Genomic DNA, 18,065 nt, shown 5'->3' with positions numbered 1-18,065 from the left:
TCAAGGTCGGGACTTGCCTGCGAGCCGCGCTGGCTGAGCTGGGCGCTCGTACTGCAGGGCAGGCCCTTGCTTCGCGGAGTCTGGCTGGGGAGGGAGCCGCCTTTCCAAACAGGCCGTCACAAGAGAGTGTGATAAATAAGGGCGCCACGAGAGCACATCACAGGGATCCCTAGCCCCGTGGAGTCAGGGGGAGAAAGTCAGGGAGCAAGGAGGCCATGTGGAGGTTGAATAGGAATTATCCACGTGAGAGGTGTGGGCTGGTGCTCTAGGCAGTGGGAAGGCCTAGAGTAAGAGGAAGGTAAAGGACAGAGTACAGTGCGTAAGTTGGGGCCTGAAGAGAGATGAAACTGGGGGGGTGAGCTGGGGCCGGACCATGGAGGGCCTTCCCCGATGTGCAAAGGGTCTGCTCTTTATCCAGAGAGCAGAGTTTCAAGCCGGGCTTAACAGTGTCAGGGTTGCATTTTAGAGACATGACTCTGATGGCAGATATGCCAATGAGTTAGAGGGGCACAATGCTAGTGGTGAGACGATTCAAAGAATGTTGGTGTAATCAGGTAAGCGATTTCATAAGGACTGGGTCTAGGGTGATGGCACTGAGAATGCTGAGGAGTGGATGGATCCAAAAAAATATATTGGAAGTTGAATTGGCAAAAGGGGGTGATTGACGGGGCGAGGGCCAGAGGGACCAGGGAGCTGGGCAGCCGGCCTCCGGGCTGGCAGAACCATAGGTGGCGGGGCCAGCCCTAGTTTAGTGAATGTCAGAGGGGCCCATCTGCAGGAGGACGTGGAGGGATACTCTTTGGGCTGTTTGTAGCATGAGGTGCCTCTAAGAAATCCAAGTTGAAATGGTGAGAGGCCAGTAGGTTTGGTGAGCTGAGTCGGGAGCAAAGTGTGGCCTTGTGATGAAGGTTTGGAAGCCATCTGGAGGTAGATAACCACTGAAACCATGGGAGTGGCCAGAACCCCCTCTACAGGGCCCAGGAGAGAGTGAGAGGAAAGAAGGGGGCCCAGGCCAGAGCCCTGAGGAGCGACAAGGCACCCAGCGTAAGCAGAGGGAGAGGGGCCAGCCAGGGGATGAGAAGGGATGCAAGAGGAGCAGGAGGGAAGCCGGGAGCGCGTGGGGCAGGGAAGCCGGGGGACAGCGGGTGAGGTCAGCAGCCGCCAGAGCTGCCACGAGGCCAGGCAGCAGGGACGGGAAGCAGGGCCACTGCACCTGGTGGTGGCAGCAGCTGGCGGCCTGGCTGGAGCAAGGCCAGAGGGGACACTGAACAGAACCAGATTAGAGCAGGGGGAGGTGGGAGACGGCTCCGGCCCACCAAGGCCAACTGTCAAGTTTTCAAGAATCGTTGAGCCAGTTTAAACACGTCCATCATTAAAAATTGAATATGTAAAATAGATGAAAAACAGAGGTAATAAATACGCACGCCTCATCAGTTCCTGATCCACTGGGTTTTACTGCATCCGCCCCTGAGGCTGGCGCGTCCACTGTAGTCCATGGTGGAGATGCTGCCGCCCGTCTCCCCAGGGCCTCACTCGCGACGTCACGCTGCTGGTTTGAATCACGCGCATCCACGATGGGCGTATTTACACCACGGAAACAGGCAAATGCTGCTGCAAATCAGGACTTTATTCTCTGGAGAGCTGGTTGTTAGACATTTACCAGCACAGCGCTGGGATATGAAGGTGTGTAGAAAATAGGAGAGGGTGGTGTTTCAAGAATTGCAGTTCTAAAGAACGGAGGAAGGGAGGATGGTGAGGTCGATAGAAGGCTCTTTAAAGAGGAGAGATTTGAATACGTTTCAGGGCGTCCACTGTTGGGTTAAGGGTGCCGGAGGGAGAAGATGAATCACTACAGTGAGCAGCCCAAAAAGACTCCAAGAGATGCTGGTGGGCAGATGTGGGCACCAGTCTTGCGGGGTCACGTGATGGAAGGAGGAAGGGGAGGCGCAGGGCGCAGTGAAAGGATGCTGAGGGGCTCCTCACTGGTGGCGTCTATGTTCCCCGTGAAGTAGGAGGTGAGGGCTTCTCGGAGTGTTTGGCACTTAGTAGGTCCTCAATAAATTGTGAAACGAGTGAATGAATGGATGGATGCCAAGAGCACAGGAGCGATGGAACTGTCTAGAGTTTGAGGAAGGCTGAGAACCTGTGAAATCATGACAGAGGAACGCTGGGCAGGGTGACCAGAGGGTTGCTGCCGGGCAGGGTGAGTCCAGAGTGAGCACAGCGGCTTCCAGAATGAGCAGGGGGCCATGAGGGGGCGGCTGTGCGTTCCCGGTACCGTAACGCCTTTCTCCTGTTCCACAGGTATCCTGGCATCTGTCTGTGGTGCTCTTGTGATGCTTTTGCCTGAAACCAAGGGCATTGCCTTGCCAGAAACAGTGGATGATGTAGAAAAACTTGGCAGGTACGGTGCAAAATTCAGCACATCCTAATTAAAAGCAGCATTTCAAACCTACTGGGAAAGGACGGTGCTAAGAAAATTGAATATCCAGGGGGGAAAATATAATATTAAATCCCTATCTTACATCTTAAGCAAAAAATTCAAAGTAGATTTAAAAGGTTAATGTAAAGCAAATCTCTAAAAGAATATGTTTTATTTTTTAAATGTGGTTATGAAGAGGGAACCATTTCCAAATAAGGTGTTAAAAACTCAGAAGGAACCTAAAGGAAAGAGACTGATGATTGGACAAAGTAGAAATAATTTAAATGTGCATCAAGAGGCAACTGATGGTGAAAATGATAATATATCTATAAAATAATTGAGATATATCTATATGGAAAGACATGGAGAGATTTTCAAGATGGATTACAAAGTGAAAAGTCACAGAACAATGTGTTATAGTATTTACTAAAAAATAAAACCAAGAGTAATCCCTCTCTATAGCTAGATGGGAAAATAAATGATAGTCAGATGATGATAGAATGATCGACCGATCGATAGATAGATGAATGATAAGTGATACATAGACGGGTAGAAAGAAGATAGGAGAAGGACAGTGAGAAAGAGACTGAATTTGGGAAAAGGGTGTCTAAATGGTGTACAGGGAAAGTTAATATCCAACCAACATATGAATATGAAATATGTTTTTGTTATATCAAGAAAAATCCACAGTACACATATTCTAATCTCCTCTGAAATCTTTCATAATAATAAGATAGGAAGAGAGAATATGAATATGGGAATGCATAGGAAAAGATCTAAAATGATAAAATATACCCTCTGGGGATAGAAATGGTTCGGGAAGAGGGGTGTGGAAGGGAGGACATTACTTTTATACCCCATAGACTTCTGAATTGTTTGATTTTTTTTTTTTAATTACACCTCATGGTCTTGTATCATTTGTGAATTTTATTTGTTTTTAATTTTTAAAATTTTCTGGCTGCACCGCGTGGCATGTGGGATCTTAGTTCCCTGACCAGGGATCAAACCTGTGTCCCCTGCATTGGAAGCGTGGAGTCTTAACCACTGAACTGCCAGGGAAGTCCTCATTTGTGAATTAAAAAAAAATAATTTAACAGCTAATTTTATTTATTTATTTTTAATTTATTTTTGGTTGCATTGGGTCTTCATTGCTGGGCTAGGGCTTTCTCTAGTTGTAGTGAGCGGGGCTACTCTTTGTTGTGGTGCACGGGCTTCTCATTGCGGTGGCTTCTCTTGTTGCGGAGCACGGGCTCTAGGCACGCGGGCTCAGTAGTTGTGGCTCACGGGCTCTAGAGCACAGGCTCAGTAGTTGTGGCGCACAGGTTTAGTTGCTCCACGGCATGTGGGATCTTAGTTCCTGGACCAGGGATCGAACCTGTGTCCCCTGCATTGGCAGGCAAATTCTTAACCACTGCACCACCAGAGAAGTTCCTAACAGCTAATTTTAAAAATAAAAATCAATCTTCTTCTAAACAGTGACCTAGAAATTAAGAGTATGGATCTCTAAATTTTTAAAAAGTGTACCAAAAGTATTTATGACAAGACTGAAATGTTAGTAACCTCATGGCAGTTTTATTCTTCACTTGACAGACTGGGAAGAGAGTAGAAACCAACTTTTTTTAGGTCCTTATATACGTGATCAATGGTTTCACATACGTCATTTCATTTAATACTCAAAGTGATTGGGTGCAATACAAGTTCTTATCCTTACTTTTTTGTATACTAGGAAATCTATGCTCAGAAAGACTTCACAACTTTTACGTGCTAGTACTGGGATTGATATTGTCCAGTGTACAGGTGTGACTGTTGTTTTGGGTAGTTTTATTATCTTATGCTGTATCCTACTTGATTATGAGTATTTTAATAGCAAGAATCCCCTGGTAGGATTGGAAATTTCTCTCTTCATATCCTCTTTTAATGAGGTCCCATCCCCCTCCCCAGAAATAAGCAACCATTGCTCAGAAGTATTTTAACCAGACCTTTAAAACTTATACAGTGATTTCATCGTCCTATTTCTTGATGCTATTTTGAAAAATAAGATTGACGAATCATCTCAGAACTTTCCTAAGAAAGGCTTATCAGTGTACTCAAAACCAAACCACCAGCTGACTTCTAACAGGACTGGCCAATCAGAGGACAGGTAGACATTCGTCCCATGAAGTAACCCAATCAGATTCTTGTGCTTGTTTGTAATTAAACCGATAGGTAATGGCTTATCCCTCAACCAAAGCTCTACCTATGTTTTACCCTAAAACAATGCTACGTGAAGTCTGAGGTGAGGTGGGAGATTCTCTTTAAGACATTGCCATTTTATAAACCAAAATTAAGTTAAGAAATTTATAAAAGGGGGGACTTCCTTGGTGGTCCAGTAGTTATGAATCTGCCTTCCAATGCAGGGGACTCGTGTTCGATCCCTGGTTGGGGAACTAAGATCCCACGTGCCACGGGGCAACTAAGTCCACACGCCACAACTACTGAGCCCCTGTGCCACAACTAGAGAGAAGCCCGCGTGCCACAGTGAAAGATCCCGAGTGCTGCAACTAAGACCCGACACAGCCATAAATAAATAAATAAATTTTTTAAAAAAAAAATTTATAAAAGGTATTAAAACTGTCCTCTTCAATATTTCATAAGTTTGAAAATTTCAAAACTGTTAGTTTTGTTTGCTTTTGGAAGGACATTCTTTGCTGGGTATAAAATTCTTGGCACACAAGTCTCTTTCTCTTTCTTGTAGATGTATTAACTACATTATCTTCTTGTTTTGAATGTTGCTTTGGATAAATCTGAGACATGCCTGAATTTCCCCCTATTTAAAGGCTGATCTCTTTGCCTGGACGCCCAGAAGATTCCTTCCCTCTTTCCCTTCTTTCATCTCCTGCTCCCTCACTTTCCCCTTCTGCCCTCCTGTCTCTCCTGCTCCCTCTTTCTCTTTCACCCTCCAACCCTGTGGGATATGTCTCATGGCTGACTGTTCTCATTCAGTTTTCCCTGGTCCATGGTGTACCCTTCTAATACGCAGAGTCGAGTCTTATTTATTCGGTTTCATCTTTTCTGTTTTCTTCCCTATGGACTCTGATTTTGTATATGTTGGATCTCCTTTGCCTGTTGTGGGTATCATTTTCTTTCTAATCCCCTTTAATTCCATTTTATTTCATTTAATCTTGGTTGCATTTCTTGTATCTGTCCTTTATATCCTTTAATGTCGTTTCTACAATGTATAGTCTCCCTTGTAAACTTTCCAATTTTGTTTTAATTTTTCTGATGGCTTTTTAAAGAAAAAAAAAAAAAACTCCTCTTGAGTGTTACATCATGGAAAGACTTGCTTCATCCAAAAAGGATAAACATGCTGCTAGCTGTGTCATCACAGACAATTATTTGGTTTGTATGAGAGTATGGGGGCCAGATCAGGGTGGGCTGTGTCCAACCCTGTCACCCCAGTTGCAGCCATGCTAAAAGACCAAAGGAAAGAAGACTATTTAAGGTTAGATAAAGCAGGGGAAATGGTGGGAAAGGAAATAGGATTATCTTCAAATAAGATATCCAAACTTTAAGGGCAACTTCTCATGGGCTGATGTGCCCTGCAGGATCTGTTCAGGGCTGGGATACGCAGGAGAGCATCCCGGCCAGGATTATAGGGTCAAAAGTAAGAAGTTCAGTGCTGACTGTTGGTGGCACAAGCCTGGGAATGTGTCATTGGAGTTTTAAGACGTCTAACTCTCAGTGGTGCAGAGTTCTTTTCCTGCACATCTGCTGCCCTCTCTTGTGAATGCCCCTGTGCCAACCCTCCAGCGACAGGGACTGCATTCTTCTCTTTGACTCGACTCTATTTGCTGCTGCTCATTTACATAGTGAGCGCGATAGATTCATTCTTGATCCCCAAACCAGTCAGAGGTCAGATTTTCAAACTCATCAGGAAAAAGTGGAGGAAGAGGGAGTGACTTGAGATCAAGACTCTTTTGCCAATTCAATCATATTAAAAATAGAATTAAACAATTGGAAGAGATGGAGTTTTGGAGGTGAGAAGGCCATCTCAATGGTGTGCAGGGAAAATTAATATCCAGGCAGTATATACACAAGAAGAATTAGTCCAACAAAAATTCAACTTACATGAATTTTTTTTCTGATTTTTTTCTGTGTTTGTAAATTTTCATAATTAAAAAATTGGGTAAATTAATTAATTATACCTAGTCCCTACCCTTGAAAAAACATCTAATAAAAGTCTGATCTATAGTTTTACAAGTTAAGCACATTGATTGCATTCTATAATCACTTACTCAGGAACAAAAACTACTTAGCCCCAAGTTACGGAAACCTCTTAGCATTTTCCCTCCTACAACAGCACTTAGTCATTTTCTCATTTCTGCTTTCTTTTGTTCACATCAGCAGCTCATTTCCAAACCATCTGTTACGGAGTAGAAATTCATAAAGAATTTATATATGCTGTAATGCTAATTAACCCCTTCCTAGGGCCTGAGAGCAGGTAAGAATTGACCTGGAGACAGTTAATTTTGTTCCCTTTGAGTTGGGTTTTTATGAGCAGTTATGCATGAGTGTATTCGATCAAAACCAACTATGAAATTGAGTAGTAACAAAAAGACTTCCTTCTCACTAGTTGTATAATCTTTTACAAGGACTTTCTCTTTTCTCCTTTGTTTTGTCAGTCCACATTCCTATAAATGTGGCAGAAAAAAGAAAACTCAAGTTTCGAGATCTCACCTTTGAGGCCCCTGCCAAAGATGCAAGGATAGAGCTATTCAGGCTGGTCCCCCCAAGGAACCGACATGCCTTGCAGAGACGTGTGTGTGTCCACTTCAGCTGTGCAGCTCCAAGTGTTTTTAATACTTTACAAAGACATTCAGACTATCCAGAGTATTTTTATACAACGTCGGATGAATCAAGACTCATCGTGCTGTCAAAGTTTCTGGGAACGTGTGATATGTGACCGGTTTAACCAAGAGCCTGTTGTGTGCACAGCTCCTTCTGAGGTTTTTTCTCACGCTGGGGCAGTGCCTCTGACCCACTGGGTTACAGAGAGACAAGAGAAGCCCCACCCAGTTCTCATGACGGTTCCATCAAGAATGCAAGATGTGCAAACCAAGGATCTGGGGAAAGTGTACAGAAATGGGTTCATCAAATCTGATCAAGACATTGAGGCTCTGAACTGAGGGTTCTGAAGATTCCAGGGCAGATGAAGATTTGGGAATCTTGTTAATGAAGAGACTGAATCTAGGGACCTCGGGCCACCTGGCTCTGAACCTTTGCTTTCTCTTCTCACCTTGAGCTCCTTAAGCTCCTGGAGCATCTAGGGTCACAGGCACTTTTAGGCCTTGTTCCAGAAATAAGAACAAATCTGCTGTACCATTCAAGGATTTGGCTCGATTATTTATAAAATCAGATTCGGTCCTGAGATGATTCAGGATAATTGTGGTCCTCCTTTAGTGGACACCTACAGCCACATATTCAGTTTTTTACTGATGAAACCCATGGGCTATGATTTCATGGGTCTTAAGATTTTAATCATACAGGGATATTTATCTTATATGTGTGAGTTCAGCTCTATGATGATGCCCATGGTCAAGAGTGAAAAAGATGGACAAATCTCATTCAATCTTGACACTTTTGACTTGTCTTGGGAAGAAGCTTACATTTTAGTTTGAAAGAAAGGTCAGTTATATCCATGCTTAAAACAATTAGCAGAAGTTTATATTGTACGTGACTTTACAGGTATACTAATAAGGGATTTGATCTTTCTTTTTTGTTACTGAGACTTTTTGAAATGTGGAGTTTAAATACAAATATGCTGTCTTTATGATGTTCTGCTTTATATGGTACATTTGTTATATTTTCAGATTCAGTATGGATCTTATGCAGAATTGTTTAATGAATTATTTTGGGTGGACAGGTAAAATGGGAGCCAAAGGGAAATCTTGCCAGTGAGGAAGGAAATTTCTATGTGAACACATGACGATATGTACGGTGTACGTGCTAATTGTAAAATAAGTTTTTAATCCTTAAAGCACATCAGAATTGAATATGAACATTTTATTTTTCAATGAAATAAACACAGTTCTTTAAGGATGTAATGCTGCATTTACCCTTTATTCATACACCCTTGCATTTTTGTTTCTTTTGCATTTCTCTTTGCTGTGACATGACTGTCGCTCCTTGATACTATCACCTTGGAATTGTATTTTGAGTTGACATTTGGGTTCTGATAACAATAAAAAAAATGTAAATTGTCAAGAAAAATCAATTGTCATCCTTTCTCTTCCTTCTGAACATGTGTCGCTGTAAAACACTCTTCCCATGTGACAACATATACTACACATCCAGGCAGCCAATTACTGATGGAAATTAAATGGTCCACCTTCAATATATGTTCGTTGCTCCTTTCCAGGCTCTTGACACCATTCCTAGACTCATATGTGACCCAGAATACCATTCAGACTCTTAGCTGGTCTTGTGTTATGACACTTCCATTGCCCGGTTTCCTTCTCAGAATATACAGCTGTCTGCCCAGGGTCTCCCGTGCTGGGCTAGAGTCAAGTTGTCAGTAACAGATTTCATTCCCAAGAACAGAATTCGCTCTCATGATTCCCCATATATGCTGCAGCTTTGAAAACATTCATCCCAGTGCCAAAAATAAAGAAATTAAAGATGTGTGTGACAAGGTAAATATATAGGTGACTTACTAGGACTTCTCTATTGATCTTACAGGCTTCTCGTTCCTCTATTCCTTATGAGAAAGAACAAAATCGCTCAGGTCTGTAAGAGTTACATCATTTACAATTGGTAGGATGAACGAAGGACATGAAAACAGTGAAAATCAAAAAATTAAAGGAAGTACAGAGTTTATTTTCAACAAATGTCATAGCTGTATTGCCTCATTATTACAGAATCCAGCAGTCCACAGACAGGAACAAGTTATCCACAACAATACAAAAAAATGTTGAGGTTTGGCAGTAGCTGGTAGCTAAGTACAGTGTCAAACTTAGTTTGATTACTGTCAATTATTTCTGAGCGTGCTGAATTCCCTACCCATGTTCCAGCTTCAGATCCGTTGATGCTTCACTCTGTCTCCCATCTAATTAATTCTTTCTCATTATTTCTTCAATCCAGGTAACAAACTTTGAAACACGAACATACACACCAGGCTTATTGGGGCGTGCACAGCCAAGACCCCATGAAGTGACTCCTTGTAAAATGTATTTGTCCTTCTCAAAGCAAACCAGAGGCCCTCCGCTGTCACCCTACACAGAGGAAGGGAAAAAGCCATGAGGAGATGAAGCTTCCATCCTTTTAGTATGGGATGTTATCCTTCTATTACCCAAATGTAAGCTTTTCCCAGTATTTGAACATCCCTTTCCAATCAGAAAGGAACGTAGTAACATATTATTTGAACATCTGCTGTGCTTCAGTACTAGGCAAGGTACGTTTAACGAAACCGTACCATTTAGTGTTTCCCGGGGGGAAGAGAAATCCCTTGTGAAAACTGTATTCATCCCTTCAAGCCTTGGGGTTTCTCTTAGGGAGGGTGAACCCAAGAACAATCTTAAAGGAGGTGTGGGAGGGTCTTTGTCTTATACCAACCTCCCTTCCCTACTAGAAAGGCCACGTCCCGAGTCCCACCCAAGAGCCCCCTCCCAGAGGCGTAGGGGCTGTTGCCGTGATGGTGCTTAACTATTCCCTTACAACCAGTGCGGAACTCAAGGCCCAAGAAATCACCCTAGATGACCTGAATCAGCCTTCAGAGACACGCTTAAAAGGTTTCTGGGCAACATTTAGACTGTGGCCTTCGATTGACAAATCCTTCTCAAATTTGCTGCTTTGGGGCTGAAATGTCTAAGGGGCCAAAACAGGCCAACACAAGATGAACTTTGATCTCTTTAGTCTTTTTTTACCTGGCAACTGTCAGCACCTCCAGCCAGATGCCCCGCACACAGCTCGGTGGGTCTGACTCTGTCATTCAGATACTCATAGCGATTGCACACCTTGTTTTCAATCACAGGCAGCCGGGCTTCCTTGAGCAAGCCAGCACCGTAAGTGCCTGTGTTTAAAAAGATGAAACACACGGTGACTGGATCGAAAACATGTCCGCAAGGAAGCTTCCAGAACAACAGAACAGCAATGATAGATCTCATGTTCATCCGTGAGGCTGGATAAAACAAGAAGTCAGTTCCCAGTACTACTAGAACTCTTTCTTCTTTCTTTTTGACCCTTGAAAGTATAAACATTATATAAGATTTCATGTTCCCAAGACTTAGACTCAATTAATCTGGGCTTCTTTATGGGATTTTGAGGTTGGTTTGTGTTGTTATTTTTTGGTTTCTTTTTTTTTTTAAACTATAAAGAAATTTACTTTTAATGTATAAAGAGAGATTGAGAAATACTAGTGCTACTATTTTCATATATTCCCTTCCAGGATTTTTATATGCTTCTTTTACTACTTATATCATATTGCCCATTTTTTCCACAAAAAGTTATATCATAAGGACTTTCATAATCCTACAATCTGTATAATTAATACTTTAGTGGGGAGTGACTGCTGAATGGGTTTGGGATTTCCTTTTGGGGTGAGGCAAGTATTCTGTAAATAGTGGGGATGGTTGCACAATGTTGTGAAGGTGCTAAATGCCACAGAATTGTACTCTTTAAAATAGTTTAAAAAGTAAATTTTACGTTACGTATATTTTACCACAATATTTTAAAAAAAGAACAGCTGTCATTTACTGAGAATTAACTTTTTCAGGCACAAGCTCATTATGTGGTGTAGCTCATTTAATCCTTAAAACAGTTCGATCACCTAGGCACTTTCGTCATTCCTATTGTACAGTTAAGGAAACTGAGGCTTAGGAAGGGTGTGTAGTTTGCCCAAGATCACCCAGCAAGTCTGGTGGAGCTGGGATTTGAACTTGGGTCTGCAGCGTCATTGCCCAAATTCTTCACCACCATTCACATCCATTGGCTACAACAGCTGCTCTCAACGTATCACTTCTTTGTTCCTACAGGTTATTCACATTCCTTAGTATTTTCTTAAGTCTAAGATCTGAGGGATTATATAGACATATTTATGGTTCCCAATATGTTTGCCAAATATTTTCTAAACAGGTGTGACAGTGTAAAATGTCACTAGAAAAAAAGCACTGCACAACACCCTTCTGAGTGTGTGGTGTCTAATAATTTTCAAATATTTGCTAATGTGATGAGTGGACATTGTCTTAATTTATTTCCTAATTTACATTTCTTTTCCAATTAGGGACAGTGAAGATTCTTTGGTGTGCTTGTTTTCCTCACTGTATTTCTTTCTTTGGGAGAAAAACAGCTTTTTCTTTACTTTGGCAAATGGAAATAGAACCCGTGCACAATCACAAGAAGAGATGATGTTTTCCAGATGGACACACCAGGTACGTCTCAGCATTTTCACAAATAATCCAGTTTTCCAATTTTGCAAGCCCAGCTGTGATGAGTTTTGCAACATCCTTGTGTTGCCATCATGGAACAGCCAAGAAATAAGGTACTACTTCTTCTCCAAAGACTTTTAATAAAATTGGGAAATTGTCTTGAGTTCAGAAAACTTACACTGGAGTTGACAGGAGCACCTACGAGGACCACCATTTGGAAAGAAGAGGCGAGTCCCAGCCCTGGGCAGGCAGAGCCACCGAGGACCAAAGTCCTGACCACAGAAGCATTGGGTAGCGGATGCATTTTCTGAACTGAGTGGATGTGCAGAGGGTGCGGCCTTCTCAAAAATTTTTGCTGAAAATTAATTTAACCGAGTGTCTCGCTCTTACATCTGCTTTCTGAGCAAGACAGACATCCTGAGGCTAGGGACAGATCCACTGCTAATTGACGAGGCGCCTTTGTGGGCTGTGCAGAGGTGCTGCCATCGTGTGGTCACAGGAGAGATGGCGTTTCTGAGGGCCTGAGACTGAGGGTGACCTAGGGACCTGATGGGGTAGTGGGGACGTCGAAGCTGGTCCCTGAAAGTACCCAGCCATTGCTGATGAGGGGCTGACATGAACGACCCCCTCGACATCAACCCTTACCTTGCTTTGGAATACGGAAGTCAGGGAAAGTCTGGAGACTAAAGGGGAGAATTCTGACCTCACACAGAGAGGCTGAGAACACTGACTGATCTGATGTCATTACTGACATATAGAAAATTGGTAAACAGACCTGACTCATGTTTTGTGACTCCTGATCCAATGAATACATTGAGAATCATTTTCTCCAGTTAGACATTCAGACGAGGCCTGGAGAGACAGGGGAACCCAGTGCAGGGTGATAGTTAGAAAAGTGTGGGTGCTGGGTGAGACAGAAGAAACACTGAATGGGCTTGGGGGGTCTGGCAGGCTTGGGTTCCATCAGGGCTCAGCTACACACAGGTTATGTGGTATTTATTGATGACAGTGACAGTGGTGATGGCGGGGAGGGCTGGGGGCCGACCATGATGGTGATGGTGATGATAATGATGATCCTGAGATGGTGAGGGTGATGGTGAAGATGGTGGTGGTGATGACGGTGTCCATGGTGATGGTGGTGATGATGATGGTGGTGATGGCAGTGGTGGTCGTATGATAGGCACAGGAGCTGCTAAAATACCATCTCCAAAGCACTGAGCTCTTCATATGCATTATCGTAATCCTCACAATGACCTCATAGGGTAGCATAGATGAGGAAACTAAGGCTAACATGTAGAACATAATTTGAAAACACGGGTTTTATGGATGAGGGCTTAGATGCCAAATGGTACAAAGAGGTAAGGTGACTTGTCCCATTCGCCCAGCTGGTGGCAGAACCAGAACTATTTTCCAGGGCTTCTGACTCCCAGTCTGGTGTTCCGACCAATGCTTCTGAGAAACTGAGGCAGAGATCTAGGACATTCTTATAATGTTCCTAGGCCCGAGTCTGAAGGATATAATAATAGTTTTTATTATAATGTAATGCAGGGCATACTGCAAAGAGAAGGCGGGATTCGCAAAATATAGTACAGCTGCTGATACGGGATCCTGCATAAACGTTTCCTCTCTCATCCTCACCCCGTCAACCAATACCAAATACCATCCTAGAATTGGGACCTTTCTTTCTTTCCCCTGCTGTCAGTCTGCCCTACCTCCAACAACATCTCCACACAGACCCAGGCAAGTGGGTATTTGGGGAGACTAGTTTAACTATAATTTTTGTTGTTGATTTGCACCGTGTTTGGGAACTCTGTGTGCTTAATTCACATGAACGACAATCTAACACCCTTAATTTGTAGCTTGTGTCAAAACCCTACTTACCTGGGGACACAATATTAACCTTGGATTTTTGGGGTCAGAGTCTCAAGGAAACACTACCCTTCCCCTCATCCATGTCCCTTGATGACTGATTATAGTGACGGAGGCAGGTGTCCAGACAAAGTCAGGAAGGGAGTGGACCTCACTCACTGATAGAAATCGGTACACATGCTCATTTTCTCATGTAGGTTGCAGGTCAGAACCAGTTCATCATGTGAGTCACAGAATTTATCTTACCTTGGGTTTCTCCCCAGCCAGTGATGTAACATACTGTCCGGTCCGCGACCACATAATTCGGGGATGGCAGACAAGCTGGGATTACCTTTTCGGTGATGACGGCAGGGCTGAAAGGAAAACATCAAAAGTTACATTTGACTGCCCTGCTAGGAGACTTCTGCCATTCATCTGTTGTTCACAAGATCCCACCTGCCCCAGAGCCCCAGAACGCTCTGAGCTGGTATTTCTTCCTTGCTTCACTGACACAGCGCAATGTAGAAAACAACTTTCCATCCTCACATTTGCCTGTAGTATCTTATGAGTCAAAAAAAAAAAATAGAACATTTTGTTTTAAAGGCACCAGTTGTGGACAAGAAACTAGAGGTGGGAATAGAGATGACAATGACTTTTAATGTCTTTTCTTGCACTATGGGAGTTTTATACCAGGTGTACACTTCTAGATGAAGTTAAGAGGGCTTCAGTCAGTAGGTGGACCATCCAGCTGAAATACAATCACAGGGCTTTAATAATAGCAAGTACCTTGTGCCACTAGGAGCAAACTGCTCCATCTTTGGGGTCCTCAGATTCCTCACCCATAAATGTTACAACACCATGGCTGTAAGAATCCAATATAATGCAAGATACCAAATAAAAGAGGATTAGAAGTAAGCACCTTGCATAAGCAAAGTAGTATTGTTTTCCAAAAACTTTCACATTAGAGTTCCAGAGAATCAAATATTAGAACTTTGATTTTTAGACTTGATTCTATTTTAGTAAATTCAAGAGGAAAACCCATTGAAGATGAGAAGTGCCTGATTCTGATTAAGAATCATCATTGCCTGCAACTTTGAAGCAGACACACCCTCTCAGAGTCACCAGAATAGACCTAGCGTCTCACATGGAGTGGACCACAGTCATCACTGTATAGGTTCCCCTCGTGGAACGCCAATGCCTGAGACTCTTGGGGTTTGGGGAGCCTGGGAGTGGGTACCCGAAAGCTCAAACGTTTCAGTCTATCAGAGAGCACATCCAGAGCCCCAACTTTACTAAATTACTTGTTCGAGGATCAGAGCTTTCCTGATGGCCCCAGGGGACCATGGAGAAAAGAGAATCAGCTCCTTTTTTAGGCTAAGCCAATAAGGAAGGCCCTTTCTTTCCTTTCCAGAGTGTCCAAATATCCCAGGGAGTCACTCCTCAGTTTACTGACCCAGAAAACTTGTGAAGTGTTTCTGTCCAGACCCAGCAAGCCCCACTCAGACTCTTGACCTCTGGCCTGGCCATCCTCGTCACTGTCACCGTTGTCCCACTGTCATCTGGAACCCATCATGCATGGTTGATGGGCTCTGCATGCCTTGTTGACTGTCCCAAATGTGCCTATTCTCAAAATAGCTGTCTGTTTATTTAGCTGTCTCCCTTGTCACCTATTTCCAAATACTGCTAACTTTAAATGACGTTAACAAATTGATCATTTTGTCAGACTTAATAAAACACCATTTCAACAGGAAACATAAAACCAGAGATAGGAAGAAGGAGAATTTGCACTTGTGAATTGTGAGTGTGTGTGTGTGTTTACATCGCCTTTTATAAATCGCTTCGAAATATACATAATCCCATTTGATCCCCCAAATATATTATTATGTTGAAAAGAGAGTGTCAACCTGGAGTAATTGAATAATTCTCTGATTATGAATGTATATTAGCTGACTGGGGAACATTAAGTGAGAGAGTTTGAGGGGTAACCTGTACCTCATGTTTCAACTCACTCTTTTTCCGCAAGAGGAAACTGAGTCCTGGTGCTTTTGTCATGACCACGGCTAGTAAGAGGCAGGCGGGGCTGAGCCCAGGTTTTCTCACTTGAAGGTCAATGCCTGTCCCAAAGCCCCGTGCCTTTGGGGTCCTAGACGGGGCTGCCCACATACAACTCTGTTACGGCTCATAAACCCAGCGGTGAGCAGATGTTCTCACTGCTCACAGGGTGAAAGTCACGGGCGAGCCAGTACCTGCTCAGCTTGAGCAAGGCGATGTCTGCCCGAGGGGGCCCCGGGAACAGCTTGGCCACTTGTATTTCCTGGACACTGTCTTCAACGGCGGTCTCTTGGTGTGCGCCCAGGACAACCTTGTATGATGCCGGCCCTGAGAAGCTAGAAAAGACAGCAACATTAGGAGCAAAATCTGGGCCAGCCCTTCATCGGGTGCCTTCCTGAGCCACAAACACTGCGTCTTCTCCCCACTAGGCTACCTACATTCAGAGACCTCTGAGTGGCAAGAAACAAGTTCACGATTTATCTGAACCTGGCTGTTAAGGAATGTTCTTGGGGCTGCTTTTGGCCTGACCACAGAGGAAGAATGACACCAATGCTGAAGTCGGCGCAGGACAGATACGGGTCTGTCTTCTTCATTTCTCTCTGGAAATACCTCCTCCTCTCTCATCCAATGGCCCTGGCAATTCTGCCTCAGGCCCTTCTCATCCACTCCCTGGTCCCCAGTGTCACTGCCATGAAAGGAAGGAGGGAAGGAAGGGGAGGGGACAGGAGAGGGGCGAGGGGAGGAGAGAAGAGGAAGGAGAGGAGAGAGGGGGAGGCGGAAGTCTTTAAGACAAGTAAGGCTTTGGGTCAGGGGTCCCCTAAACATACCTGTCCAAGCAGTGGGCAGCAGTCAACACCCACTCTGGGGATATTAAAGTGCCTCCACAGAAGTGGTTTCTAGAAGGAAATCTGGAAGGAAAACGTGCCAGGATTTTAGTTCAAACCTGATGATTTATTCTACAGAAAGCCGGAAGTAGTGCTCAGTCTGTTGTGATATCGCTGACGTTCCCAGAGGACAAGGTGACCAGCCCGTCATCAGGATGGTGGGAGCTTTGAATTGTGCTCCTGTGGTGGGTTCTCAGGAGGCCACTACACCACCCTGGAAAGTGGCTGGCGCTCAGGTGAGGCCCAGCAAAGCCACACGACCCCAACGGGAGGTCCACGCCCATGGCTTTGACCCTTTGGCCCTGGACTCCAGCTCCTTGAGGTCTCTTTCACTTCTTTTTGACAAGATCTATGCAAGACCCGATGAGTCATTCTTCAGGGAACCAAAATGGGATCCTGAGTCGCCGTGATTCACGGGCATCTGCTAATTTTACCTGAGAAAGTTCGCTCTGGGGGGAATGTCCCCTAAATCATTTACTTTATAGGACTGCTTAGGCACGGGATTGCTCATAAAATTTGTGTGAGCCGCTCCGAAGCCCATCATAATGAAAGGGACACAAATAGTAAGTGAATAACCAGCAAGGCAATTATCAATCTGGAAATAGACCACAGCGCATCTTGGGAAAGAGGGAATATGAAATACGTGAAAGGTGAAGGCTCTGTATCTCAAGCAGTTACTAAATGATGAAACAAATAAAAGAAAAGCCAACTCAACCAGGGAATGAAATAGACCATTTTCATTCATCGATAGCATCTCACAAGCGAAAAGAAGGAAGACCACTGAGCACAGCCGTTGGGCACATGCGCACTGGTGCAACATCAACAAGCAGATCAGCCTGTTTCCCGCGTGTGCTTCGAAGAGACACCCAGCAAAACGGACTTATTAAAGGCGACCGCCACTGAAAGATAACCTGAACCTTCTGGGTCATGTAGGATGGGGACTGATCACTCTTAAATTATGGCAATCCTGAGCTACCCTTCACTGAAGAAGATGCGTTTTGCAAATGGGTGAGCACCCTTTGATTAAATTCAGTAGTTCACAAAACTGTGGCAGGAAGGAAGGAAAGAAAGAAAGAAAAAAAAAAAGAGACTCTGTATCTGTGATATATTATAGATAATTTAATCTTTACCCTCCCCCTCCAGGTGTCGCATTTCTAAAAATATCCCTTTCTCTTCATTTTACAAAGTACCAGTGGGTATCCATCTAAACCCTCAAGGTATCTTCCATACTTTTTCAGCAATATTGGAACTTAGTGTAAATTGCTACATTTATCAATTTTGATGATAGCTGCCCAGATCAAAAAAAAAAAAAAGGTTCTAATTCTGACTATTTTCAAACTGAAGAACATAGAAAAGAATATAACAAAAAAAAGAAGCAGACTCACAGATACAGAGAACAAACTAGTGGTTACCAGTGGGGAGAAGGAAGGGAGGAGGGGCTATATAGGGGTGAGGAGT

The 18,065-nt window shown here is 43.7% G+C and overlaps 2 protein-coding genes across 3 annotated transcripts in view; one reads left to right on the top strand and one right to left on the bottom strand.

Moving 5' to 3' along the window:
• The window catches only part of SLC22A3 (solute carrier family 22 member 3), a 92,855-nt gene extending 84,184 nt beyond the window's left edge, over positions 1 to 8,671 (top strand). For both annotated transcript variants that reach the window (XM_082404577.1, XM_082404576.1), the window contains 2 exons: positions 2,305 to 2,404; positions 7,084 to 8,671. In XM_082404577.1, the coding sequence (XP_082260703.1) occupies positions 2,305 to 2,404; positions 7,084 to 7,144 (161 nt within the window). In that variant the 3' untranslated portion in view covers positions 7,145 to 8,671. The remainder of the gene's footprint in view (positions 1 to 2,304; positions 2,405 to 7,083) is intronic.
• Positions 8,672 to 9,256: 585 nt separating this feature from the next.
• PLG (plasminogen) overlaps positions 9,257 to 18,065 on the bottom strand; it is a 42,467-nt gene continuing 33,658 nt past the window's right edge. Inside the window, exons 15-19 of the mRNA XM_082404537.1 lie at positions 16,551 to 16,631; positions 15,918 to 16,058; positions 13,939 to 14,045; positions 10,324 to 10,469; positions 9,257 to 9,672 (exon numbers count right to left, since the gene is read on the bottom strand). Of these exons, the coding sequence (XP_082260663.1) occupies positions 9,511 to 9,672; positions 10,324 to 10,469; positions 13,939 to 14,045; positions 15,918 to 16,058; positions 16,551 to 16,631 (637 nt within the window). The 3' untranslated portion in view covers positions 9,257 to 9,510. The remainder of the gene's footprint in view (positions 9,673 to 10,323; positions 10,470 to 13,938; positions 14,046 to 15,917; positions 16,059 to 16,550; positions 16,632 to 18,065) is intronic.

Source organism: Balaenoptera borealis (assembly GCF_965194805.1).
Source record: "Balaenoptera borealis genome assembly, chromosome: 9".
Taxonomy (NCBI): domain Eukaryota; kingdom Metazoa; phylum Chordata; class Mammalia; order Artiodactyla; family Balaenopteridae; genus Balaenoptera; species Balaenoptera borealis.
The sequence above is the reverse complement of the archived record's forward strand: the minus strand, read 5'-3'. Positions and strand labels throughout refer to the sequence as shown.